Source organism: Neopelma chrysocephalum, unplaced genomic scaffold (assembly GCF_003984885.1).
Source record: "Neopelma chrysocephalum unplaced genomic scaffold, ASM398488v2 Primary Assembly neopelma1_96942, whole genome shotgun sequence".
Taxonomy (NCBI): Eukaryota; Metazoa; Chordata; class Aves; order Passeriformes; family Pipridae; genus Neopelma; species Neopelma chrysocephalum.
In genome coordinates this window covers 837,942-865,731 of record NW_020925585.1, presented here as the reverse complement: position 1 = coordinate 865,731, position 27,790 = coordinate 837,942, and the positions used below count along the sequence as shown (strand labels likewise).

General features: G+C 38.7%; 1 protein-coding gene across 3 annotated transcripts in view; it reads right to left on the bottom strand.

Moving 5' to 3' along the window:
- The window catches only part of SNCAIP (synuclein alpha interacting protein), a 92,212-nt gene that overhangs the window by 27,472 nt on the left and 36,950 nt on the right, over nt 1-27,790 (bottom strand). For all 3 annotated transcript variants that reach the window (XM_027670904.1, XM_027670906.1, XM_027670905.1), the window contains exons 2-6: nt 27,666-27,768; nt 18,804-18,876; nt 7,778-8,640; nt 6,004-6,183; nt 1,403-1,516 (exon numbers count right to left, since the gene is read on the bottom strand). In XM_027670904.1, the coding sequence (XP_027526705.1) occupies nt 1,403-1,516; nt 6,004-6,183; nt 7,778-8,640; nt 18,804-18,876; nt 27,666-27,722 (1,287 nt within the window). In that variant the 5' untranslated portion in view covers nt 27,723-27,768. The remainder of the gene's footprint in view (nt 1-1,402; nt 1,517-6,003; nt 6,184-7,777; nt 8,641-18,803; nt 18,877-27,665; nt 27,769-27,790) is intronic.

The window sequence follows — 27,790 nt, the reverse complement described above, 5'->3', positions numbered from 1 at the left end:
CTTCGATGGATTTAGTTTATATAAATATCTTTAGAGATGAAGATAAAATTAGGCTAATCAAGCGAAGATATGGATTTAAGTTCACATGCAACTTTCTCTTTCAAACTTTTTCTTCCCAGTAGCAAGCATGCTTTTCTTGAATCAGTTCTGATCTGGCTCACAGCTTCCCTATATTCAGTGCTGTGTTTACAGGCCAAGCATGGAAAGCAGTACACCATCAATCTGTATATCTGGCAGGGTCCTAACTTGCACCAGTAACATCTGCATAGTAGGTGAGCGGAGAAAAGGCAAAGGAAGTCTTTGCACAGCATGAAAACAAGGGAGTCTGTGTGCTTATGGAAACAGCAGGAGAAAGGGTAGACTTCGGCTCCATAGCCTTACAAACCTGCTTCTTTCTTTCCCCTACAGTAAATTTGTGCTTGGAGAGGAGCAGTTAACAGCAGAAGTAGCCACAATAATCATATGGCATTGAATGAGACAATCACACTTGCACAGGAAAGAATGATTTTCTTAGTGGTTATATTTTCCTTGTTCTCTCTCAACAAGATTAAAACGCATTAGCACAAAACCAGTGGGATTTGGTGTCCCTGCCCATGGTAGGAGTGTTGGAACCAGATAATTTTTAAGGTCCCCACTATTCCATGATTCTATGATTTATCTTTAATGCCTGTTGAAGAAACTCTGGGACAAAGTTGTCCATCTGTCAAAGAGATTAGAGAAGAATAATCAATCATTATTCCTTGCACAGTAGATCCTGGAGAAGGTCCTTTGAAGAGGGGTTATTGCATGGTCTACTTAGGAAAAAACAGACTTTTTGGGAAGAGAATGTAGTATAATTAAGTGGCATATATGTTCCTCCAGACGTTAGCAAAGCACTAGAATGCTGTACTTCAGTGGTTTCTTTTTATTATATTTATAGATAAGTAGGTGTGAAACAGGATTGATTTACAACATATTTATGCATGTAGTGCTCAATAAAAGTGGTTAGAGCTCGACAGATGATGTTCAAGTTTCACCACACTTCACTACCAATATGCTGAATTCTTAAATTACCGCAATTTGCAAATTTTTTTTGAGAACAGTCTCTCCTGAGAAGATAATATGAACTATCCCAATATGTTTGTTGCTTAGCTAACCTTCCTAGATGTTCTTGGTTGGCCTAATATGCCAGGTAATCTTCTCCTAGCCATCAGTCAAAGCTAAAACAAACAAACAAAAAACTTAAGAGAGAAAACACTGAAAAAAATTACACAGATTAAGTAAGGAAAGATTTTGCTATATTTGATCTAATTCAGAACACCTGCAACTAAAAGCCACAGAATGATACACATGCTTTAAATTAAAATTCTTATATAATTCTTATTTCAAATAATCTCTTTGAAAAAGTAAATGAAAGTCATACCTGGCCATAGCAACCTGCATAATGAATAAGGCTTGGGTGGTCTTTTGAGCAACTGAGTTCTGCAATAGCTTCTGTTTCACTGACCATCCATCGAACACACTCCAGCTGACCATTCTAAACAAGTAAAAAAAATTTCAGTTCCAGCTGTTTCCATCCTAAACACATCTACTAAACAGGGAAAAGCTTATTGAAATTATTAGAAAGTTATGAATTTCCAGTTTGCTTAAAAATGTGTTCTTTTGTCTGCTTTTACGTTATGAGCTTTGATCTGGCTGTCCCAGACCAAGTACAGTTTGGCAATTGATTATAGTGAAAGGGGCAATGTGAAAGTGTCAGTCAAATAGGATTGTGGTACCACAACAGGTACCACAATCTGGTACCTACTCTCAGATTGTTCAGAGAGAAACCATAGTTCTGTTTCCATCACTTGTACAGCAAGGTTCAATGACAAAATGAGATTATTTGCTAGAGTACAATGAAGAATCTACCTAGAAACTCAGGTTTTCATTGAATCAATTAAATGCATGCCTCTTAAATTATTCTTACATATGTAGTAGCTGAATGCCTAAACCTCATGGATTAGGACCTCTGCCCAACAGGCACTCTACAAACACAAATTAAGGAGATGGTTCTTCATCTGAACACCTTTTACAGCCTCGTCTCAAGATTCTCAAGCTGCTATGTACACTCCTAGTAGTTTGCACATTACTATGAAGTAGGATGTAAATACTGTGGACACAGATTAACATTTTCTTCACAGCATGCTTGCAGCCCAGTGTAAAGGCAAGAATTTTGCCAGCCGCTCTTCCTGCAGCCCCTTTTCAGCAATAGTATGTTGGTAAATGCAGTTTGGCATGACCTATGTTCTGGTCTGTTCTTACTAAAGTTTTTCAACTCACATATTCATAAAGTTTTATATTCTAAAGGATAGCTGAGACGAGAATTTCAGTTGCTCAGTCAAAACCTCATGAAGGTCAACATACATAACAGAAAAAAGTGGTTTGTGCACATAAGATAGATAAAGCAATAAACAGAAAGAAATAAATATTCATTTCAAGTTTCAATTTTATTTTATAAAAGCACAGAAAAGAATGTAGCGCATGTTCACCTATATAAAATTATATGGGAAAAAATAAATATTGAAATAAAATTAATTTTATATTTTTATACCTTCCATATGTAATGTATGCACACAAATACAAAAATACACACTATTTTACTTTACTTACTTCATTTGTCTCAATTTCAGCAATGAAGTAAAACTATGAAGCTACTTGTATTATTTTTATTACACTAGAAAAATTCTCCTCCTCATATCTGGGTTCAAATATTAGTAAGTATGAATAACTAATAATTTTTTTTATTTTGTTTTCCTTTGTATCACAACTGAATAAAATATTTTTGTATTTTTAAAATTAACGAATTAATAAAATTAAGTACCTGCTAAAGTAAGCTAATTTTGCTAATGTGGAAAGGATTTCTCCAGAATTAGTTAAAATAAACTATCAGTATCAAACTTGACATCCACAAGTCCACGGGCCCTGATGGGATGCACCCACAAGTGCTGAGAGAGCTGGAAGACACCATAGTGATAATCCAAAATCTGGGGAGATCAGGAGAGGTGCCCTAGGACTGTAAGAAACCAAATGTCATCCAGTCATCAAAAACAGCAAGAAGGAGGACCTAGGGTACTACAGTCCAGTCAGCCTCACCTCAATCCCTGGAAAGGTGATGGAATGACTCATACTGGAGGCCATCTCTAGGCATGTGAAAGAAAAATTTGATCAGAAGTAGTCCATATGGATTCACTAAAGGGAAATCATGCTTGACCAACCTGATTGCCTTCTACAATGGGACAACTGGATGGACAGATGAAGGAAGGGCAGTGGATGTTGTCTACCTCAACTTCAGCAAGGCTTTTGACACTGTCTCTCACAACATCCTCACAGGCAAACTCAGAAAGCACAGGCTGGATGAGTGGATGGTGAGTGGATTAAGAACTGGCTCATAGTGGGTCTCAGAGGGTTCTGATGTAACTACCAGTGTCACCATGGAGCCCAGTATTGTTTAACATATCCCTCAATGACCTGGATGAAGAGGCAGATGCCTCCTCAGCAAGTTTGCTGATGACACAAAGCTAGAAGGAATGGCCGATACCCCAGAGGGCTGTGCAGCCCTTCAGGAAGACCTGGATAGGTTAGAGAGGTGGGCAGTGCAGAACCTTCTGAAATTCAGTGAAGGCACATGCAGGTCCTGCACCTGGGGAAGAATAATCCCATCACACAGGCTGGGAGCCGATCTCCAGGAAAGCAACTCTGTGGAGAAATACCTGGGGGTCCTGGTGAACAACAAGTTGTCCGTGAGCCAGCAGTGTGTCCTCATGGCCAAGAAGGCCAATACTATCCTGGGATGCAATAGGAAGGGCAATGCCAGCAGGTGGAGGGAGGTGATCCTGCCCTTCTACTCAGCCCTAGTGAGGCCACATCTGGAGCGCGTGTCCAGTTCTGGGCTCCTCAGTACAAGAGAGACTGGAGCTCCTGGAGTGAGTCCAGCGGAGAGCTATGATTATTATTAGGTGGTGATTAGGGGACTGGAGCCCCTCTCTTAGGAGGACAGGATGAGGGAGCAGGGCCTTTTTAGCCAGAAGAAGAAGGAACTGAGAGAGGGCTTTGTAAATGTCTAAGTATCTGCAGGGAGGGTGCCAAGAGGATGGAGCCAGGCTCTTCTCAGTGGTGCCAAGCAATAGGATGAGAGGCAATGGGCAGAAACTGGAACAAAGTTCCACCTGAACAGTGTGGAATATCTTTGCTGTGAGGGTGACTGAGTACTGGAACAGGCTGCCCAGAGAGAGGTTATGGAGTCTCTTCTGTGGATATATTCAAAACACAGGAGCAGGGAAGTTGGATTAGGTGACCTCCAGTGGTCCCTTGTAACCTTAAACATTCTCTGATACAGTGATTCTGTAATATAACAGTGTGATTGGCCACAACATTCCACTCCATTTCCTGTCTCTAGCTCATAGTCAGAGGTCAGAAAGAGGTCTTGAAGCAAAATAATTACTTTTCATTAATTCATTCCTTACTGGGAAATGTTATAATCAATACATTGTTGAAATTCTCTTCCATGGAAGTTTATGTTTTCTTCCATTCTGATAGTCATCACTCCTGCAGAAAACAGGTGTACACCCCACATAGTATAACATTATGGGAGTTACAATGGCAAGAAGAATAAATCCCATTTTATCAGTGTTGAAAACCACTCCGGAAGAAAGGATCAAGAGCTATAAAGTTTAGTTATGCCAGATTACTCAAAGGCTCTTACAAAACTTTGTAATGACTCAGGACAAGCCCAGTCATGCAGGACATCATTAGAAATACTTGGGCCTGAGCAGTAGATATACTTGGTTCCTCACTTAAGTGAAGAACTCCATCACGTTTACACAATTTTCTGTGAATGTCAAAGTATGCTCAAGTATTATTGAAAGTAAAGGAACCAATCATTAAAAAAGCCAACCTTTCTGGAGAAATAGAGAAAAGGTTTTATTGGCTTATAAACACACTATATACCTACTATATACCTAGCTTGAAAAAAAAACAAGAAAGAAAACAATTTCCAACTAAAAATTTGGACTTTAGATTGGCAGACTGTAACTATTCAGTTTGACATGGGCCAAGATATAAGAGCATCTCATTAGCACAACTAGACATCAGTTTAATTTTCTATTCATATGGCTTGATCCATAAAAATAAAAAACCCCAACCCTGAAACCTGCACCAGATCATTGAAATGCCCCCTCAAATATGCAAAACTGCAGGTAGGAATCCACCAGTCCTTTCTCAGTTTCCAAATTTTTCCCAAGAAGTAAATAATAATAAATCCCCAAAGAAACAGATACTCTTGTATTATATTTCACCCCTTTCCTTCTTTATTCTCAAGGCTAAATGGAATGACATTCAACCATTCAGTCTCACTTACTAAAGAACCAGAAGCACTATGGTTAAATCATCAGTCTTCCTGTACACGACTGTGCTTTATTTTAGTATAGTAGCAGCATGAATTTTCATATTTTTCTATATAACAGGTTTTCCTGTAAACGTTGACATTATTTTTTGCAGATTTTAACAGATCATTCTGTAACATGTACATTTTAACTTTGATGCAATTGTTCTAGACAGCCAAGAATTGCCATCTCCAGATGTTTTTATGCTTTGTAAACATGTTTTCACACTTGTTTTACAGGATTGTACCAGTATTTTTAAAAAATCAAGAAACCGCTATGCTCCCTAAAGAAAGAACTGAATCTGAGTTAAATGAAAGCTGTTTAAAATGTGACAAATATTCTTTAAAGTCAGTTGACTTACTTAAAAATTAATGTATATGCGTTGATGACAATGTATAAATTTTCAATGTTAGACATTGGATATTGCATTCTGTATAGTAATCCATTTTAATTTGCTTATGCAGTACCAGCCAATGGCTTTTTTTGTTCTCACTTAAAATGCTTGAAAAACAATATCCCGCTGGATGCCTTTCTTACTGCCATCACAGGAGGGAACTAAATGACCTTTATGTCTCATTACAGTAGAGAAAGAGACTGTTACCTTTATCGCTAATCCAGCTGGAGTTAGCTGTTCAATGTTTCGCTCGTTCAAACAGTCTTCACCCATCAAAGAAGTGAGATGCTGCAGGCATTCTGCATGTCCCTTTGATGCTGCTACATGCAACAGATTGTTGTCACATTCATCATGGATCTTATCCAGATTATCTGCTGCTAAATGAGGCTGTTAAAAAAAGCAGTATGTTAGTTACAACTGAGGATAAAATGATACATTTAGCCTCACAGCCCTAGACAGAAGTAAAATACAAAGAGGTTTCCCTATAGGCAAGTTCTTTTTTAAGTCAAAATCCAGAGGTTTTCATTTCACTATACAGAACTTGGCTACTATTAGCAACAGGAGAGAGGAAGGACTCTCACTGGCTTGACTGACTTTGTGGTTTCTCTTTTTCTCATGCAAGTGTCATACAACGGTGTAAGATCTTAAATGGCTTTAAGTCTTTGCACTAGTTTGGTCAATGAGGTAGCTGAAAAAATACCCACATTTTCATAATTTCTGTTTGGTTTTTTTTTAGCACTATATTGATGAGTAATTAAACAGAAAACATCCATGATTTCTGAAAAAAAGTGGTAGCTTGTGCTAAGGACAATTTAAAATGTAGTTAAAACATGTGACAGAAGATTTTCATGTGATAGCTTCTTTCCATGAAAAAAAGAGTTGGAATATTTACCCAAAGTTCTACACGACCATGATGTAAGACATTATTTCGACTAATTTTGAGACAAAACATTTGGATTGAGAAACTCCAAAAGCAAAACAAAAGATGGAAGACATAGTTAAGGAGTAGCAATAACTAAGTTCCTAGAGTTGTGCAGACTTGCCAGAGTATTGTTCAATGAGTCTACTTCATTTAGAGGTTTTGACCTGTTTAGAAAAAATATATATTTTCTTTCCATCTACCTACTTATGATGACCTCTTTTTTTTCCCCCCACCCTATTTCAGGGTGAATTTAACTTGCTTTTATTTCTTAATGAGCAATCTAATAGTCTCTTCTGCCTCTGTCTGGTTTTGAATATCTTCCTTTGTTCTTGCTTCTTTGTTAAAAGCATGCCTTTGTGCTTGAGCTAGACTGGTAAACAGAGAAGCTAAACAAAAATCTAACAAAAACAGTTCTTACACATACACTGTTCCTCCACCAGCTGTTCTGTGTGGAGGTCATATGCTCTGCATCATTGTGTTAACTTGCAACCAGTTACTTTGGAAACTATCATTGACAGCGCCCGATCACAGCACTAGAATTTACTAAAAAAACTTCATATGGGTCAGAGGCCAACAAGGCTTTAGAGAAAGCTCCTGCGTGAGAATGCTGCTGCAACAGGACAGCGTAAACACTCCTGAATAACAATCAGAAGCCCCTCTGTTCCCATCATCAACCTCTAAATAACAACCAAGGTAAATCAGCAATAATTGAGCAAAGTGACCCACAAATGTTGTGAAAGCAAAACTCAAGTAAGATTTCAATCTGATATTTTAGTGATCTCACTAGTTAAAATGTCGGCCTTCTATACGATTTCAGTGTACTGCATAAAATAGCAATCTTGAGCATGTTTACATAAAACTAGTATTTTGGTTTTGTTACATATTTTATTCAAATATTAAGACTTTCCATTTGGAAGACCATATGCTCAATTTCTAAGGAGTGTACAAGATAAAAAGGGCAGTGGTTCAAAATATTCACTTCATCAGCCTAGCTGGCTTAATAAACCACATCACAGATTCCTTTTATTCTACATTTTTTATGAAAAAGATGATACTTACCAGTAAAGATATTTGGCCTTCCTTTACAATGTTTAAGATGCTCTTAATTTTTTTCACTTCTTCGCTCCTCTCTTCTGGGGCCCCCGCATTGTTCCAGCTCATACTCAGTTCCTCCAGCTGCTTACTTTCTGCCATTGCCGTCTGCAGGTGGAAAGTCCTCCGGTGGCAGTTTGGCATGGTCTTCTCAGATTTGTGAGCATGAGGATCAACAAATGTCCTGCTGAGGAAGCCCTTGCCTTGGCCTTCAGAGTCATGGACCGAGCTACACTTAACTAAAGGCTGGGAAAGCTCTAATTCTTCTGCTGAATGTTTGTGCTGATCAAGGACAGTGGGCTGTGTTTTTCTCAGCTGAGAGCCTTTCACAGGAGACAGCACACAGAACTGCGTCCCGCCAGCAGGCGAGCTCTCTGTGTTCCCTGCAGAGCAAGTCTTGCCGCTAAGACCATTCACTGTTGAACACACACCCAAAAGTTTTTTCTCAGGAGCTATTTTTGTAAAAGGAACATGTTGCTGGCTTGATTTAATATAAGGCACATCCAAAATTTCATCCATGTCCAGGTCATAGTGCTCCAGCTCCCCAAGCAGAACAGCAGGCTCAATGTTTTTGCTTTTAAGGTTCTCTCCTTCTCCAGGACTCTGGTCATCATTTGGAGGTGCAGACTGAGAATCACTGCCTTTCTGGTATTCTCCCTTCTGGTTCTTCTGGTCATCACTTTCATTGTTCTCAGAGCTTTCTGGTTGGTGCTTTAATGGGGAAACTCTCTTCACAGGTCTGAATTTATTGCACACATCTGCAATTCCTGTTGGTTTCTGTGCATTTCCGAGAAGAGTTGACACTCCACAATTCCAGCTGCTGCTGGAAACTTTAGAAACAGAGGAATTTGATTTAGAAGTGACTGCTATCATGTGGTATGATATAAAGATACATGCATGCTGTGCACATATAAAGCTGTGCATGCTTTAAAGATATACCTGGCCAAACACTGGAAACAAGAATTATACGATAACATGCCACATTCATATCTAAGCAGATTTAATGGCATCTCTATCGAAATCACTGAAGAATTTAACACTCCAGAAAAGAAACTTTCTTCAATACATTGTAATAATTACATACATTGTAATAATTACAAATAAAGTAGTTCTAATCAAGTAATGGAAGACCACAATCACAAATTGTCCATGAGCCAGCAATGTGAGCTTGTGGCCAAAAGGGAGAATGGTATCCTGGGACGCAGTAGGAAAAGCACTGCCAGCAGGTTGACAGAGGTGATCCTGCCCCTCTACTCAGCCCTAGTGAGGCCACATCTGGAGTGCCGTGTCCAGTTCTGGGCTCCTCTGTACAAGAGAGACATGGAGCTCCTGAAGCAGGTCCAGTGGAGGCTGACAAAGATTATTAAAGTACTGGAGCATCTCTCCTAGAAGGAAAGGCTGAGGGAGTTGTAACTGTTCAGCCTCAAGAAGAGATGACAGAGGGAACTTTATAAATGTATATAAGTATCTGAAGGGAGGGTGTCAGGAAGATGGAGCCAGGCTCTTCTCAGTGATGTCAAGCAATAGGGCAAGAGACGATGGGCAGAAACTGATGCACAGGAAGTTCCACCTGACTATGAGGAAGAACTTCTTTACTGTGAGGGTGACTGAGCACTGGAACAGATTGCCCAGAGAGGTTGTGGAGTCTCTCTCACTGGAGTTATTCAAGAATCATCTGGACACAATTTTGTGTGCAATGCTCTAGGATGGCCCTGCTTGAGCCAGGAGGTTGGACCACATGACTCACTGTGGTCCCTTCCAAATTTAACATATTCTGTGAATAATAGCCTAGTGGCATTTACAGCAGTCCTGTCCAACTATGCTAGTTCTCATTGTACCCTGCATGGAGATGCATCATAACAGTAGGATGATTTTCTGGGAGGGCAACAACAGAGTTAGTAAAAAATTTTTATTGGTTTTGTTTTAAGAACAGTAACAACAATTCAATTTCTAAGGCCTGTTTTCTCTGGAAGATGTATTTTTCACATAAGAACTGGAAATTCACATGAACAGCAACTCCGAGCTGGGACTGTTCAGCTTGGAGAAGAGAAGGGTCAGGAGCAAGGCCTTTCTCCATAGTGCCTACTGATAGGACAAGAGGCAATGTAAAACACATGAAAAGTAAAACACATGAAATTCTATCTGAACACAAGAGGACACTTTTTTATTGTGAGGCTAGTCAAATGCTGGCACAGTTTCCCAGAGACTTTGTGAAGTCTACATCCTTGGAGATACTGAAAATTCAACTGGACACAATCCTGGGTTTCCTGGGTTTAACTTACTCTAGCTGGCCCTGCTTAAGCATTGGACTAGATGATCTCAAGTGGACACTGCCAACCTAAACAATTTTGTGATTCTCTGATCTAAAAGTTAAGCCTACTTATTTAGGTATGATGTTTCCTTTTCCACTTCTCCTCTCTATGTTGGGCTTCTCTGTCAAACTTTCCATCCCTTATATGTACAACCTGTATACACACACATACCCCCCCATAGCTCTGGACCTTCCAGACAACTCTTTCAGTGCACTGCAGGATACAGAGTTTGACCAGTGAATCTGACTTATGAGAAGGAAGGGAGCTCAAGTCAACTGAACTCTTAATCCTACTGAACTTGAACTGAATCCTACTGAATTTGCACTCTTTCACACAGTCCCAGCTGGTGATATTTATGATCTTCATAATCAGTGGAACTCTGGTAAAGAGTTTTCTTTCATTTTTTGTTTTCAGTTGAGGGACAGCAGTAAAACCTCTAAAGCCTTTAGGCAGTTATTATGACCCTTTCAATGTACACTAAGAGTTAATGCATTCTGAAAGTCAGGAATACTGTTTAAAAAAAGCAGATTCATAACATGTGCTAACTGCATATCAGTGGGATCTAATTTGTGGTCAAAACACACAATTTGCCATGAACACCTTCCTAAGGAAACAGATATATACACTTCCAGTGCAACATTAATATCTGAAGTAAAAGATCAGTATGTCTTAGTAGTTACGGATGTCTGAAAATTACATTAATACTTTTGGAAATTCTTAAGAAAACATTTCCGAAGAAGAAATAAAAATAATAATAATCAAAAGGCATGTAACTTAGTGGGCCAATACAAAGAATGCACTGTACTGACTTATTTATGTATTGTATAAGATTCTAGGTTCAAAGGCCTACACTTTTATGTTGGTTTTATTTACATGAGAAATTTTTTCCAAGTGATACAGGGAAATGGATACCATATGTTTCCCAGCTGTTTTGTTCTGACAGGAACTATTAAGCACTCAGTATGGAAATGAATTCTGTCTGAGTTTTATGAAAACACTGCTTTCAACACAGGGGTCTAGACAGAGGAAAAGGCATCAACATTTTGTTTGTCGTCACTTTATGTAAGCTTACATTTATTTTGTTGCTTCACTTTCTCCCCTTTTTAACTTTAGTAACTTGCATTTACATAAACTACTGATGACAAAATTGTAAAATCGAACACTGCAAAGGAGCAATGAACTTTGTTACAGATTTTTCTCAGCTCATTGTGAAGTCATGTATTTCTCTTTCATCAACATTACAGCAGAGTAAGGTTCTTCCAGTTTTCATTGTTTTTCTTTCCAACATCTCTTTACAAACACTGTTTTTCCAGAAAACAAACTGGAACACCAAGAACAGTTAACAATACTTTTACTGTCTTAAAAACATACTCTCCACTTAACTAAGATGATGGATTTACACTGCTTTTAATAAAGGATTAGTATATAGCATTTAAGCATACAGCAGTAGGGAACAAAGAAAGCCAGACTAGTTGACACTATTTCTCTGTGCTATTTACTACTTGGGCTCTGTAAAGGCTGCACCAGTCCTCAGGCAGTTACAGCACAGCTTCCCTCTACACCCCACTAGGTCAGAGTAGACCAGGGCATGGTTTGAATCTCTTTCATTCTGCTTTCAGATGACTGTTCCCTGAAGAAGCAAAAGCAAGTGTTGCCTATGGCCTCAGAAACACCAGCACAGCAGGAATTTTGTGAACAGTCTTAAACAGCTGCTCCAGAGGAAAAGCCTCTTGCTCATCTTTCAATACTTATGAACTCAGGTAGGGGCCATTAAAAGTCTGGGTCAAATAAATACTGTTTGATTCTTTTTTAAACAACAGTAAAAGATTGTCTGAGCTTAAGGCAGGAGAATGTGGAGCAGCTAGCTTGATTCCTGAATCTGACAAATATTTCTGGTATACTCCTAAAAGGTGACAACAATTTTTTTTCCCAACTATGGTGTAAAAATTATTTCCTTAACTTTTATTCATTAATATAAGAGACTTGGATAATCCCATTGTTGTGTTGGTGAAGCAGAAAGAGAGAGGAACACAAAAAGTGTCTACCTGATAGACTTGAGGTGTCAAAGCATTGCCTTGGCATAAAAGAAAGCTCTATCTGATGAAAACCTGCAAAGGTGAAATTTGCAGTACTTCTTCATCATATATTGTGCTCTGTGTTCTTCTTGAGTAGAGAAAATGCAAATTGTGAATCAAGAGGCCTGTAGGTTTATTTATACCAGTTTTATCTGGTATACAAGCATCTGCAGCATTACAGGGTAACTCTTTGGGTTTTCTCCAACTATCACGACTACCTCATGCACAGATGAAACTTTACCCTGTTGTGTTATGGGCAGTTTCTGTGATACTTACAATCTAGTGCCAAATATCAGAATACCTTTAAATTGTCCTGAGTATAATGAAAATAACACTGGTAAGTTTTTCATTAAGAAAATATAGGAATAGCATTGACAACTGCCCACATTTTTTTAAATGCAGTATTTTAACATTTTGCTCATGTAATATTGGGAGGGGGCCTGCAACAAGTCTATAGAAAGTTTTGTGTTTGGAGTTTTACTGTCATCTGAAAGAAATGCCTGAGCTCCTTCCTTGTGATATGACTTCAGTAGAGATTCTTGAATCAATTAAGACTTGTATGAATTCCAGGTCCATTTAAAGCACTGTGATTCTGACTTTGAATACAGATGCTGAGGTGTTGACTACACTAGGGAAACTTTCAGAAAACTCCTCGTTGCTAACACAAATGTTTCTCTCACACTGGCAGCAGTACTTGGGCTCCAAGTGATAGAGGAAGGGATGTCCCAAGTCAATGGATAATCAAAACCAGTTCTTAATATCTATTTACTGTTTTATTAATATAACTGAATTCATATTTAACAATTTTAACTGAAGGTGGCACTGTTTTATAGTTTTAATATATCAATAACTTGTACAAGAATACATATTAGAGTTCTTTACTGTAAGCTGCACAGCATTAGAACCTGAAATAAAGAACAATTCTGTACAGGTAAGAACAAAGAGGGTTTGTTCCCATTTAAGTGGAATTTGAAGTCACTCTAAAGAAGAAAGAAAGGGTATACAGGGTAAATAATAATTAATGCTTTTAAATAACAATGCATCTTTTCCAGGTAATTAAAACATAATCACGAGCCTCAGAGAATGAATAATTTTTCTTTTCTTGGTTTGACGAAGAACAGTACAAAAGCTGTCATTCTAAAGTAGAGAATATAGGAGATGCAAAGATAATTTTAAAATTAATAAATTGGGTTTACCCTTGTTCAGATTGATCTGTGGATATAAAAGAAAGGTAGTGAGCAAAGTTCTAATGAAAAATCAGAAGAGGTCATTTTAGCACAAAATGTGTAAAACAGGAAGAGGGAGGATGTGAAAATGAGTTAGAAAAAGACTTTATATGTAGCTAGCACAAGTATTGTTTTATTGTAAGAGAAAATTCTTCAGTATTTTACCAAGGAATGATCAAAACAATATTGTATTGTTTCAGGTATATTTACTTGGGAGATATCTGGAGCACAACAGGCTGTCAAATTGATGCCATGTAACACTACTTCCAAATTAAATTTTACTTTACTTTCTCATATAATTCAAAAACTACCAGGAACTTGAGACAGAAATTGTCTGCACTTTTATGTTCATTGATTTATTTCTTTTTCTCAAATAGGAAACTAATCTTTTGAATAATTTTGTGAATGGCAGTTACTTTGGGAATGAAGTATTGCAGAACGATACCTGCTGAAAATTAAAGGTGAATTTGTTTTTATCATTCCGTGAATAAAGATCTAGAGTAGTATATTGCCTTCATTTGAAACATCCATTTAATGGCAACCAAAAGTCATCATAGATGACAGAATTTACTTCAACAATGACATGGCTCAGTGAAGCTTGTTGAACACAGATGTCTTGAGCCATTTGCTCAAGTGGCGTTAGAAAATTTGTCCAGAAAGAACATAACCAATTCCATGCTTAATAAGAAAAGCATAAAGGACTGATTTATGTTTCAGTTCATCATTCTATTTTAAACAATGCTGGAAATCAATGGGCATACTGGCTAACACTTCATTTCAGAAAAAATGAGCTAACTAGATCCATTTTTAAACTACATTTTTTAGTTTTCTATCTTTGAAGATGAACAATCACAGAATCACAGAATATTCTGAATTAGAAGGGACCCACAAAGATCACTGAGTCCAACTTTTAAGTGAATGGTCTGTACAGGTCACAGTCTTGGTGTTATTAGCACTTTGCTCTAACCAAGGGAACTAATGTCCATCTTAGTGGTTATTATGCTAGCTACAAAGATCATCCTCTTGAAGCATGATGGTGGAGAAAACAATTACCCTTACTTTTGCTTTACTGCAGATAAACTGTGATTTGCCCTTCATTTTTTTGCCAATTTCATATATCTTTCACCATGTAATCTGGGGGTACTGGCACACATATTTTGGCTCCAAGGATCCCTTGGAATTTTTCTGAGTCAGAATTCCCTAAATCCAAGAAGGACACTGAGGCGTCATAAATGACTTGGATGCAGGACTTGAAGAGATACTAAGTAAGTTTGCAACTGATAGAAAATTCGGAGGAGTTGTTGACTCCCTTGAAGACAGACAGGCCCTGGAGAGAGACCTTGACAAATTAGAGAACTGGGCAATCACCAACTATAAGAAGTTCAACTAGGGGCAGTGTCAGATTCTTCACCTGGGACGGGGCAACCCTGGTTGTGTGTATAAACAAGAGAATAAGAGCCTGGAGAGCAGCGCCATGGAAAGGGACCTAGGGATCCTGGTCAATGGCAAGTTGAATATGAGTCAACAGTGCCCTGGCAGCCAGGAGGGCCAACCGTGTCCTGGGGGGCATCAGGCAAAGCATCGCCAGTCAGTCAAGGGAGGGGATTGTCCCACTCTGCTCTGCACTGGGGCGGCCTCACCTTGAATATTGTGTACAGTTTTGGGCACTGCAATATAGGAAAGACATTAAGCTATTAGAGAGAGTCCAAAGGAGGGTAATGAGGATGGTGAAGGGACTTGAGGGGAAGCCGTACAAGGAGTGGCTGAGGTCACTCGGTCTGTTCAGCCTGGAGAAGAGGAGACCGAGGGGAGATCTCATTGCAGTCTGCAACCTCCTCATGAGGGGAAGAGGAGGGAGAGATGTTGATCTCTTTTCTCTGGTGACCAGTGACAGAACACAAGGGAATGGCAGGAAGGTCTGTTTGGAGAGGTTAGGCTGGATATTAGGAAAAGGTTCTTCACCCAGAGGACTGCTGGGCAGTGAAACACGCTCCCCAGGGAAGTGGTCACAGCACCAATTCTGCCAGAATCCAAGAAGTGTTTGGGCAATATTCTCAGACATGATGTGATACTTGGGATTTTCCCGGGAAGGGCCAGAAGTCAGACTTTAATGACCCTTGTGGGTATCTTCTAACTCAAAATATTCTGTGATTCTGAGTGAGGACTGAGACTGCTCTGACTGCATGGCTTTCATGCACATCTGGCAAAAGGGTGAAGAAGGAACCACAGGACTTCCCACCAGTACATGTCACTGGCCAGTGATGTCCAATAAAGGGAGGTGATGGTGAAAGTTCAAGGAGGAAAAACTACACGATGGGAAAACCTTTCTCAGACTTTCTAATACCTCCTTTTTCAAAAGAACAAGTAATTCTGAGAAAAAGTTACAGACAGGCAGAAATAGTTCGGAAAAAATCAGAAATCTACGTGAAATGCTTGATAAAGCACATTGAGTTGTAAACGCTGATATTTGCCTAGGATTAAAAGTATTTAGAGTAATTCAAAAACAATGTAACCAAACACTTACATATGTTACTAACTTATTATTCAATGTTTACATGAAATAGGGAAAAAAAAGGGATTTACAGGGCTATTCACCAAATTTATCAGCAAAGAATGAATAACAAGACTTCCATATTATTAGCCATATAAGTAAAAAATGTAATTTCACAATGAGAAACTGTCTAGTTCAAATCTGTTCTAACTATCCTGCTGGTGAGAATGGCTGCCACAGATAAAGTTGAATCTTATTTTCTCTATAATTTTGTCTTAACTATCTTAGTGAACTAAATATTTTTCTGAGACAAAGCTGACATTGTTTTTTAGACTGTGATAGTCCTGCCATATCTAATCTGTGGTCAATACTATTATCAGTGCTAAAGACCTCTCTTTTACTCAAGGCTTTTAACCAAGCTGTGAATTAACTTCCACTGGCAGACTACTGTAGTAGTAGCCAGAGCTACTACTGTCTTCCTGCAATGCCTCTATTTGCTTCTGTCAACCCTTTTTCAAGGAAATAGATGAATGCAGATGTAACTAAAATCATAATTAGAAAATGTCCAACTGCAGAAGTAACCATAGAACAACAAGCTACACAATAAGTGTCAGCATCCCCCAATCTAAAGGAAGGGCTCATGGCCCATACTTCATCCTTGCTATTGGTCCACATTTTACTTTGTGACTACTATCTGAATTTTAGAAAGAATATGCTTTTCTTTCTGTGGCTAAGCAGTGCCCAGGAACAGACCACTCATTGGAATTAGGGGCTATTCTTGCTCTCCTTCTCTGGTTCACCTTTCTCTTGGAGCAGCTGAATGAATGAGTAGCTTTAATTCTCTTGTATGACAAGATTAGGTAAAGCTCCTCTGCCACATGATCAGCTGCTTATACTGATAGGCAGAGGAGGGGTGGGAATGTCAGTAGTGAGAAAGTAGAGAGGACGGAGACATGGAAGAGATGAGGGAGATACTGGGTGGGGAATGAAGGGGGTAACAATGAGGGGCATTAAATAATGGGGAGGAGAACGGTGAGAGGAATCGGGTAAAGAAAGGTCTAGGAGAATGGTGGGAAGAATATTGGAAAATACTTGGGGGGATGACTGAAGGGAAAAACAGAGGAAAGACTTGTGGGGAAGAATGGTGGGAAAAACTGGGGAGGGAAGAATGTGCGGGAAGTAAAACTAAGATCTGTGGAAATGGGGGGAAAATAGCAGGGTGAACACTGGAAAGAATGGGGGTGAAGAATGGTGGGGAGGAACGGTAGGGAGAACAGATGGGAAAATAGTGGGGAGAATGGGGAAAGAAGAATGGAAGGAGGAATGAGGGGAGAATGGTGGGAGCAATGTAGGGAGGAATGAGGGGATGAATGCTAAGGAGAATGGCAGGGAAGAATGAGGAGCAGAAGGGGGTAGAGTGGGTGAGAAAGAAGATAGGAGGAGAAAAAGTAGGAGGAATGAGAGAAGAATGGGGGGAGAATAGTGTGGAGAAATTGTGTAAGAATAGGAGAATGGGGAGACAGTGGGGAGAATGGAGGTAAGAACGGGTAAGAAGAAGGGAAGGAGAGGGGAAGAAGATGGAAGGAGAAGGGACAAAAGAGGAAGACAGAAGGATGCAAGGGATGAAGAAGGGGGGAAGAACTAGTAAGAAGGCAGGAAGAAGAGAGAAAAAAGAGATAGAGGTGAGGCAGGGGAAGGAGAGAAAGGTGGAATGGCGGAGGATGTGAAGAATGAGGGGAATATGGAGGGGAGGACGGAGGAGGATGCAGGGAGATTGGGGTAGAGTGAGACAGGGAAAATTGAGGGGGGTGAGTAAGAGGTCTTCTCCCTTTACACTTCTTCCTTGGTTTTGCTTGCAACAAGTAATGAGTGTGCAATCACTGCTGTGCCCTGTATGGGCAATAACATGGCAAGCAAGTGTGGTAAGGAGACCTTTGCTTTCCTTTATTGCCAAGAACAGTGGCATGTGATGACCTGGCCTTTAATGATTCTGGTAGAACAAGTAGCTATCAGAAAGTTTTGACTTAGTTACACATATTAGAAATTTAAAACAGTCTGTAAGGAAATACAGAAACAAAAGTTGTCCAAGTATAGCACAGTTCTGAAAGCCTTCTATCATCCTGTGAATTCCAGGTCTCCCATTTCTTTTATAAAAGTACTCGATAAAACAACATTCACAAAGTTCAATTAAAATGCCAGAAAGCATAATAAACTTTTCATAGCTCAACAAAAACACTCCTCTCACCAATTCAATTATCCTCCATCAGGAAGAGAAAAATAAAAGCGAATTAATCTGATTTACAGAGTGAAAAACAACACTTAATACACTTTTTGTCAGGGGGGCAGGGAGAAGGTCTCCAGCTGGTTCTCATCTATATGCCATGATTCTTCATTTAGTTTACACTATTAAACTAAAAAACTCAGCTTTAATCTTAACTGTTACAGTATGCCTTAGAGCAGATTCTATCATGTAGCATCCTTGATACAGTTTCAGACTCTGGCAAAATATCATCCCTCAAACCGGTCGTGACCATATGGGTAATAAATATATCCAACATTTTTTCATTGGCGCCTACATTATTACGTCTTGTCACCAATGGTTTCTCGGGTTTTCAAGTAAATTGTTGCATATACTGTGGTTTGGAGCTGCTGAGATGAAGCCCTACATTTATCTGTATACAGCCAATCCTTTTTTGGAACTTTTTTCCCTTCTAATGAACTAACATCTGTTGAAAAAAAACAAAGAAAGTCATGTTTCCAGAAAGCCGTACAGAAATGAGAGAAAATAAAACAACAGGACACTGCCAAGAAGCTATTATTGCCAAGTTGTACATGAGTAAAAAAAAAAAAGCCTAGAAAATGATGGGTGGACAGAAGTGGGCATCATACCTGATCTGTCTTCATTTTGTGAATCACACCTTCTACATAATTCTGGGATGGTCTTGAGAGAAGTTACAGAATACTGTAAAAAAGGAAAAAAATGTATAGAAGTAATAATTTAAAAAGATAAAAAGTAGGACTTTCAAGAAGTCCAAATCTCATGGACACTAACTAAATCTACCAGCCAAGGGTACTTCTGGCAGCCTGATGGTCTTCTCAGGAGAAGAGTAGATAGCACCTGCTTGCTTTTGTGTCCCACCTTGAGGCACATAAAAAAGACATTCAAAGCAACAGCAAAGCATCTCCCCACCTCAGATTTCTCCTTCCTGCATATCACCATTATTTAAGTCAAAAACAGAATGCAACAAAATGCAAGATACACCAAAAGTCAGAATACATCTCGGCTTCACACTAAACATCAAGGGTCTCACTTCGCCCACCTGTGCATCTGTTATGGTGACTGCACTGCAACATATGTCATGCTTAAAAATTAGAATTCAAGCTTTCACAAACCAGTATGTAAAAGTGAATATTTGCACTGTACACAGCTGATTTCAGAGATGGATATGTGTAACATACACATATGAGACGACAGGCTCATTTCTCTAACCTAGGTTTTATTAAAGCAAACTTGCATTATTATTTTGATGTGACAAATACATCTGATATTAATCAATAAGTTATTTTCTGAATTCAGCATTAGAAAAGGAAATATAACAGGAATGACATACTTATTTTACTAAATAGAATTTTTTTCCTTATAAACTTGTGGAATACCCTTGGAAAGACACATGATCCAGTATTACAAATCCATACATTCTGATATACAATTACTTAATAGCAAGTCTTCCTTAATCAATTGCTTAAATGTTACAGGAATCTTCACTTAAACAAATGAAAATCATTATGTCTGTGAGAGAAAGATCAATGACTTTGCTTATACAAAAACCCCCAAACTATAAAAACCAGTATTTTGGAAACTAAAACAGAAAAAAGCATTTAGGATTAGCACAACTGAAATTTTTTAAAGAATACATAAACACCATATGTTTTCAAAGAAACAGATATTTTAGCTGGTGTGCTGTTGACCAATGAAGCAAAACAATTACACATAAAACCACATGAACTTTCCACACAAAAAAGAAACAGTCATACATTGTCCTGGTTTTTGCTGACAGTTTGTCATTCAATGTTTGACATGTTTCTAATGCACAGCTGGCAATCTACTTCAAAATAGTCTAAAGTCAAGCTCATGAAACCAAATGCAGAAGTAATTCGCTTTTCTGGTGCAAGTTTAAGATTGTTACTCAAATGACTGTAGTTACTTTATTAAGTCTTGAAAACCTCCCATGCTTTACTTTTTCTCTTGCTGATCTGATTCAGGGATGTATTGAGAAACCTCAACCACAAGAAGAAGTTCTTACAAGTATTTCCAGGATCAAGACTGAACTTATCAATTAAAGTGTATAGCAGTACTCCACAGAACTACCCAGTGATTCCAATCCCCATCAAACAAGGGGTTTTCTATAAGGCTGTGAGTGCTCCAGGATGTGACAGCCTAAAGCAACAAAGAACAGAAGAGAGACAGCGAAAAAGATGCTACCAAATACAAATTAATACAAGTTAAACACCGACATGGACAAACACTATGTGCTGTGCTTCACTTTAGTTGTTGTTTAATAAAGCCTGAACTGTTAAGCTATACATCTTGCTATTTCAGCACAAAGACTCAAAATGCAATGTTGAACTGGTCCAGTAAGATTATTAAGAGAATCCAAGGAACATGTCTCCAAGGAACATGGTAGCTTCATAAGACCAGCTGGTGCAGTTTAAACTATTATACAGTTTGCAATTGAATTAGAAAGAGGCCTTTGGTATTCCCTTGCCATGTGTTTTTTCAGGCAACCTCAAAAACAGAAAGCCACCTTTTTGTTTGTCTTTTTCCTGTTGTTTCCTGGAAGAACAGATATTTTTCTGTTTCTGCATTGCACTGGAATGTATTCAGTTACCTCATCCTACCACCAAAAATCTATTCAATGTTACAAATTTGATAATACATTTTAATCATATTGGTTTGATTTCATTAACAGATTTCCTCCCACTCACCTCTGTCCTCAAAAAAATTTCTGCACATTTACATTTCTGCCTTCTGTATTTTGTGGGTAAAATGTGAAGAACCAGCTTTTGATCCAGGAAGCAACTAAAGTTACACTCTAAAGTGGACGTCTCCCAGTCATAAAAACAATCCATTCCCAGCTCTTCCCACTAGAACTAATTTTTCTTATACTCTAGCTACAGTTTTAATAATCAGTAATGTTTTTTAGCTTTTCTTCAACTGTAAATTTCCAGGTTGCACAGAGAGACAGCAAAAGACGTTGAGACTGCAAGCCTTCCTTAGAACAGAATTTTAGACTTAATGCTTATTCAACATCATTTGAAATTAATTACTTCCAACTCTTCAATAATTTCAATTTTTTTGCATACAAAAATTAAACACCACTTCTCACATTTCACCATTAGAGTGAGACAGAGTTGAGGGCCATGCCCAAATGCATAACTGACAATGTTAGAGCTAAGCACATTATGTCACTTTGTTAGTCAATGCTTAATCTGATCTTTGGTATTTAACTAAAGTCTCTTGTTGTGAGGGTGAAATTCAGTAACAAAACTAAGGGCTTATTCCCAATATAATGCACATAATGGAATTTTTGATTATTGTTTGAAGTCTGGGTTCTTTTTCCGCGTTTAGTCAAACCCTTAAGAACTCTGTAAGATGGAAGAACAGTATCAAGAGCAAACAAGAGATAAGAAGTAGCAAGTATTCCATATTCCCAACTTTCTCCAACAGACGCTGCTAATTCAGGGGAAAATGGAACCTCCTTTATAATGCAAAACATTTATTCATTAAAAAAAACCTGCACTACAGAATCTAAATTAATGCAAATGTTAACCTTTCAAATTTCATATGGTTCTCAGATTTTAATGCAATGAATTTTAAACCCAACACATGAAAAAAAGAAATCTTTAATATGGCTATTTATTCTGTGTTGTGCCACTTGTCTACCACTTGCAGACTCACTAAGAAGTGTTAGAAAAAAGAAATAACTGATCTTGTGTAAAGCAGAGAAATGTATATATAAAACAGTAAAAAAAATTGCAAATTAAGAAGCAAAAGTTACTTTGCAAATTCTGTTGTGGAGAATACTTTCAATATTTCCTAAACTGGAGTCAAAGTGCAAAGCTGGATGCAGTGTGACTTTCAGACCATGTTATCATAATCATTATACCCTCAAAACATGAAGGACCGTGTCCAACTCCAACTGTTTGCAGTATCAAAACTCAAATAATTTACCTCCACTCGATCAAGACACCAGTGACTCTGTCCTGCTCTTAAATGCACAGCTCTTTGTTTCCATTTAGATACTGAAAACAGGAACCTTCCTTCATTACAGCTATTTTTTTCAGGTGTTATTATTACTGTAAACCATTTAACAGTCTACTTTCAGTTTATTTGCTACAGTGGAAAACTGTCTCATTAATATTAAAATCCCATTAAAATGAATAACTTTATAATATATTTTCTTAATCATTTATAACTGTGCAACACCACCCTTTTCCCCAGTCATTTATTTCAGAGTAGCAAGCTACACTGAGAAAAAGTAAATCAACAATACTTGGCCTGATGTTGCAGGAAGATTTTTCTCAACAGTAGTGTCAATTTAAGCAGCTTCAGAACAACAAAAAAGGGGAGGAAAGAGATTAGGCTGGCACAGTGCTGGGTGATCCAGCTCTTCCTACGGCAAAGGAAGGGTGACAGCAGGCTCAGGAGGTGCCTTGTGTTGAATAAATGGGAGGCGAGTAGATTGGGCACACTCCTGACTATACATAGTCTACATCTTCACTGCCAGGGGAGGATTCACATGAAGTTTTTCAAGCTGTTTCAAAATCCCTGACAATTCAACAGCTGTTTAATTATATTTGAATTCAATTACTGCACTTGCATTTCACAAACCTTTAAATTAGGCCCAGTCCCACACTGGCACCACTGAGCCATGGGTTTTATTAATTCAGAGCTATTTGAGTGATCAGATCAATAATGTAGACAGTCAATCCTTAAGTGTTTACAAATATCTTAGCATCAGGAGCTCTAGTTACCATGAGGCTATCCTGTATTATTTCTGTAAACAAAGAAATAGAATAGTTTCAATTTGCACAATTTCCCAGTGCAATAGAAATCCTGCATTTCAATCAAAGGATTAGGATACCTTCAGGTAGACATACCAGTAGCATAAAACTTACAAGCAGGAATAAATCAGGAGAAATGGGAAAAAAGAAGAAGCTTAAATCATATATTTCATAATGTATCTATGATTTAATGCAATCTAGAGATCCTTTTCTTTCTTACTTTCTGAGAATAGTTATAAATGACGAAATAAATGAAAATATTCAGCTAGGTTGCTTAATGTCACTGCAGACAGAATATTATTTTTGTTTATTGTAAACAAGAGCCCCAGAAACCTATTCTGCTGTCTAAACTACAGTCAAATACACTATACTATTTGGATCTGGAATGGAACCATCTTAGTTTGTAAAATAAGCATCATATGTGGACTCCAGAGCTTTCACGGACTTGGTAGATGTAGCTGTTAAGCCACTCTCAATCCTATTTTAAAAGTCATAGCAGTCAGTCTCCAGTGACTGGATAAAAGTGAATAGCACATTAATTTTTAACAGGGATAAAAAGAAGGGCCCTGGGAACTACAAACAGGTCAGTCATACCTCAGCACCCAGTAAGACCATGAAACAGATCCTCCTGGAAGTTGTGCTGAAATGTGTGGATGACAGAGAGGCAATTAGAGACAGCCAGCATAGTTTCAAAAAGGGTAAACTCTGTCTGACCAATACAGCAGCCTTCTAAAATGAAGTGACAAGAGCTACAGATGTCATCTACCCGAACCTGAACTGTAAGGCCTTTGGCACACCACCTCCAAACACAACATCCTTGCTGCTACTTTGGAGAGATTTGGTCTGATGGATAGCTGGACAAAAAACGGGCCACGTCCAACAAGTTACAATCAACAGCTCAATATCCAAGTGAAAATCAATAATGAGTGGTGTCCCCCAAGGATGCACACTGCAACCAATGCCAGTTAATATCTTTATCAATGACATAGATGAAGGCATGGAGTGCACGCTTAGGAATTCTCCACAGGACACGAAGCTGAGTGGTGCTTTTGATTTGCTGGAAGGAAGGAAGCCATACAGAGGGACCTTGGGAAGGCTTGAGGTGTGGGTCCACGAGGTTCAATAAGGTCAAGATCCTGCACGTGTGTCAGGGTAACGCCCAGTGTCCATATAGACTTGGGTATTGACAGCAGTCCTGCAGAGAAGGACCTGGATATATTGATGGATGAAAAATTTTACTTAAACTGGCAATGTTCACTTGCAGACCAGAAAGCCAATCATATCCTGGGCTGCACAAAAAGTATGTGCAGCACAGTGAGGGAGGTGATCTTTCCCCTTGACTTCATTCTTGGCAGAGTCCATCTGGAGTACTTCCTCAGGTTCAGGGGCCCCTGGGACAAAAAAGACATGGACCTCTTTGGTGGGTCAAGAAGGTGACCACAAAAAGAGCCAGAGGCCTGGGACACCTCCGTTGTGAAGTAAAGCTGAGAGAGTTGGGGTTCTTCATCCTAGAGAACGGAAGTCTGCAGGGAGACCTTCTTATGGCCTTTCAATACATAAAGGAGCCTTATAAGAAAAATAGAGAAAGACTGTTTGCCAGGGCCTGTAGTGAGAGGACAAGGGGCAAATGAAAGAACATCAATTTAGATTGGATGTATCAAAAGACACTTTTTACAATTAGGGTAGTGAGACACTGCAACAGGTTGCCCAGAGAAGTTGTAGATGCCCATTATTCACGATTGTGTTTGGTTTATGTGGCAAACTAACAGGAGGACCTGCCCCCATGTAGGTCAGAAGCAACTGGCTCCATTATGGACTGGCTGCTGGCAAAGGCTGATCCCATCACAGATGTTGGTAGCAGCTCTGGGATAACAGATTTATGAAAGGGTGAAAAACACTGCAAAATAACACCTGGGAGAAAGGAGTAAGAAAATCTGAGAGAAACAGCTCTGCAGACACCAAGATCAGTGAAGAAGAAGTGCTCCAGGTGCTGGAGCAGAGATTCTCCTACAGTCCAGAGAGAAGACTATGGTGGAGCAGATACCTAGTCTGCAGCACGTAGAGGACCTCACTTTGAAGTAGGTGGATGTGCCCTGAAGAAACCTGCATCCCGTGGGGAGACAGTGCTGGAATAGGCTCCTGGCAGGAACTAAGGCCTGTGGAGAGGAGACCACAGAGGAGTAGGTTTTCTGGCAGGAACTGTGACTGTCTGAGACCCACACTGGAGCAGTCTGTTCCTGAAGGCCTGTACCTCATAGAAAGGATGCACATTGGTGCAGTCCATAAAGAACTGTGGCCTCTGGGAAGGACTCACACTGAAGAAGTTCACAGACGACTGTCTTCAGTGGGTGGGACTCCATGCTGCTGCAGGCAAAGGGCATGAGAAGGAAGGAATGGCAGAGACAGCATGTGATGAATCAAATGCAAACTTCATCCCCCCTTATCCTCCTGAACTTATTGAGGTGGCAACGTAGAGCACTCAGGAGTGAAGCTGAGACTGTGAAGAAGGGAGGGGTGGAGAAAAGGTGTTTTTAGATTTACCCTTGTTTCTCATTATCCTATGCTATTTGATAAATTAAATTAATATCCCCAAGATGAGCCTTTTTTGCCCACGATGGTGATTGGTGAGTGATGTCCCTCTCCTTGAAGCACAAGTTTTTTGTCATATTTTTGTCCCCATCTTGTTAATGAAGGGGGAGTGACAGAGTGGCTTGGTGGGCCCCTGGTGACCAGTCAAGGTCAACCTATTACAATGAGGCTTTGAGCAACCTGACTTAGTGGAAGGTGCCCCTTCGTATTACAGGGGGAGTGGAAATGAATGACTTTTGAAGGTCCCTTCTAACCAAAACCATTTTATGATTCTGTGATCTTGGAAAAAAATAGTTTCCTTTTTTTTCCATGTACAAAAGCAACATAAAAAACCCAAAATAAAGTAAACCAAACCAAACCAAACCAATCAACCAACCAAACAAACTCCAAATCAACTTATATATCTATTTGCCTTTTAAAAAAATTTCCTGTCTTCCTATCTATTTTTTTTTGTCTATTTAATTTTGATCATTTTTGATGAAATGGACTACAAAGGTCTGGACTATACACAGTAGCTTTCTAACTCAGATACATTTGTAAGAGCATCATTTTAACAGACTTCTTGCTGCCATTATTTTCAGTTACTCCTCTGCACTGGATTAGAACCAGAGGGCTAACAAGAACTATAATTGGCTAATACTGATGCTGTTCAGCTGCTCTCACCAGAACAGGCTAATGATAAAATGTGAGGGTTAGGCATCTCTAAGTGGTATACGGTAAAACATGAGTAGACCACTACAATAACCATGAATTCTCTTCTTAATCTGGATTCTGACAACAAATCCTTTGTCCTCTTAACTGCTAAAGCAGGGAGTAAAATTGCTACCTCAATAATTTGTGCTGGTTTTTTATTTAATGTTCAGCATCCAATGAAAGAACAGGCTATTAAAGCAGGCAGCCTGAGTTGTTCAGCAGAAAAGTGAGTAACCTAACCCACCAGTATGCAGCAACAGCCACAATGGGAGAGGCATGGAGAGGTTACATCTATTATGTTTTACAGTTTTACAAAACTGAGTATAGAAACAGATACCAGGACATAATCTAGCAATAAAAAGAAAGTTGCCCATAATAAGGTATTCACTCAAGATTGGTTCATTGTCTTGTAATATTTTGGGCATTTGCCATATTCTGCTTTAATAAAAATTTAATAGTACAATAGGTACAAAAAAAAATCCTCTTCAAAAGGAATCTGTCTGTGAATAAAGCATCTGGAATGTTTTAAAATGAATCAAGAGTCCAAATGCTAAAGGGAAAACCAGGCCCTTTGTAAAAAAAAAAAAATTAAACAATAAAACTATGAAATGTGGACGGAGACAGTGGCATACTTTCCTCTGAAAATTGTATTAATAAATTCTCCTATAGGAGACTTGATTTATGTACTCAAGTCCATTGTTTATCAGACATTAAACACAGAATAATTCTATTGCACAAAAAGCAGAAACACTGGCAGTAGGAGTAGTGTTATGAGTAATAGACAACTATAATGTATCAGTGCTGCCTGCAAGAACACTAACAACGTACATGAACAATACTTTCGCTTGCCATTATGCCCGTAGTTGTTTTAGTTGTGATACTAAGGATGAGTGCTGTCTACAAATCCCTGGAAGTCTTTCTATCTCTTCCTGTACTCTACCAAGTCCCAGGTAGCTACATCAAACCAACTGATAAAATCCTGCGGTATTTGGAGATGGCTACTGGTGGAAAGGGCAGAAGTGAGAGAAGCAGAAGTTTTTTGACAACTGAAATACATTTAATTAAAAAAGGTAAACTTACAATTTTCATGTCTAAGGCTAGCACTACAGCACACAAATCATTCAGGACAAAAATGGAGACAAGCAACCCAGAAATAAAACTAATTTATTAATATGATTTGCAAGTAGTTTTTATTACCTGAAGGAGAGGAATCAAGTTTTTCTTTCCCAGCTTATCACAGATTTCCTTTACAAAACATCTTATTTTATTCTAGATTCAACCTATTTAAACATTCCTATATATGCAGTAAAAAGTGTGGCTTCTAACAAGTCTTGTTTGTTATACCAGGACTAAGACATCTCAGATTGTCTCAACGTGAACAAATAAAACAGAATTCGTACTTACCGATATGTCATCACTAAAATCTATTTCATCCAAATCAAGGTATTCAGGAGCTTCCATTATTCTTCTATGGACATTTTGGGTGAGTCAGCACATAAGTAAAGACCTAATTAAGACAAAAGAAATGG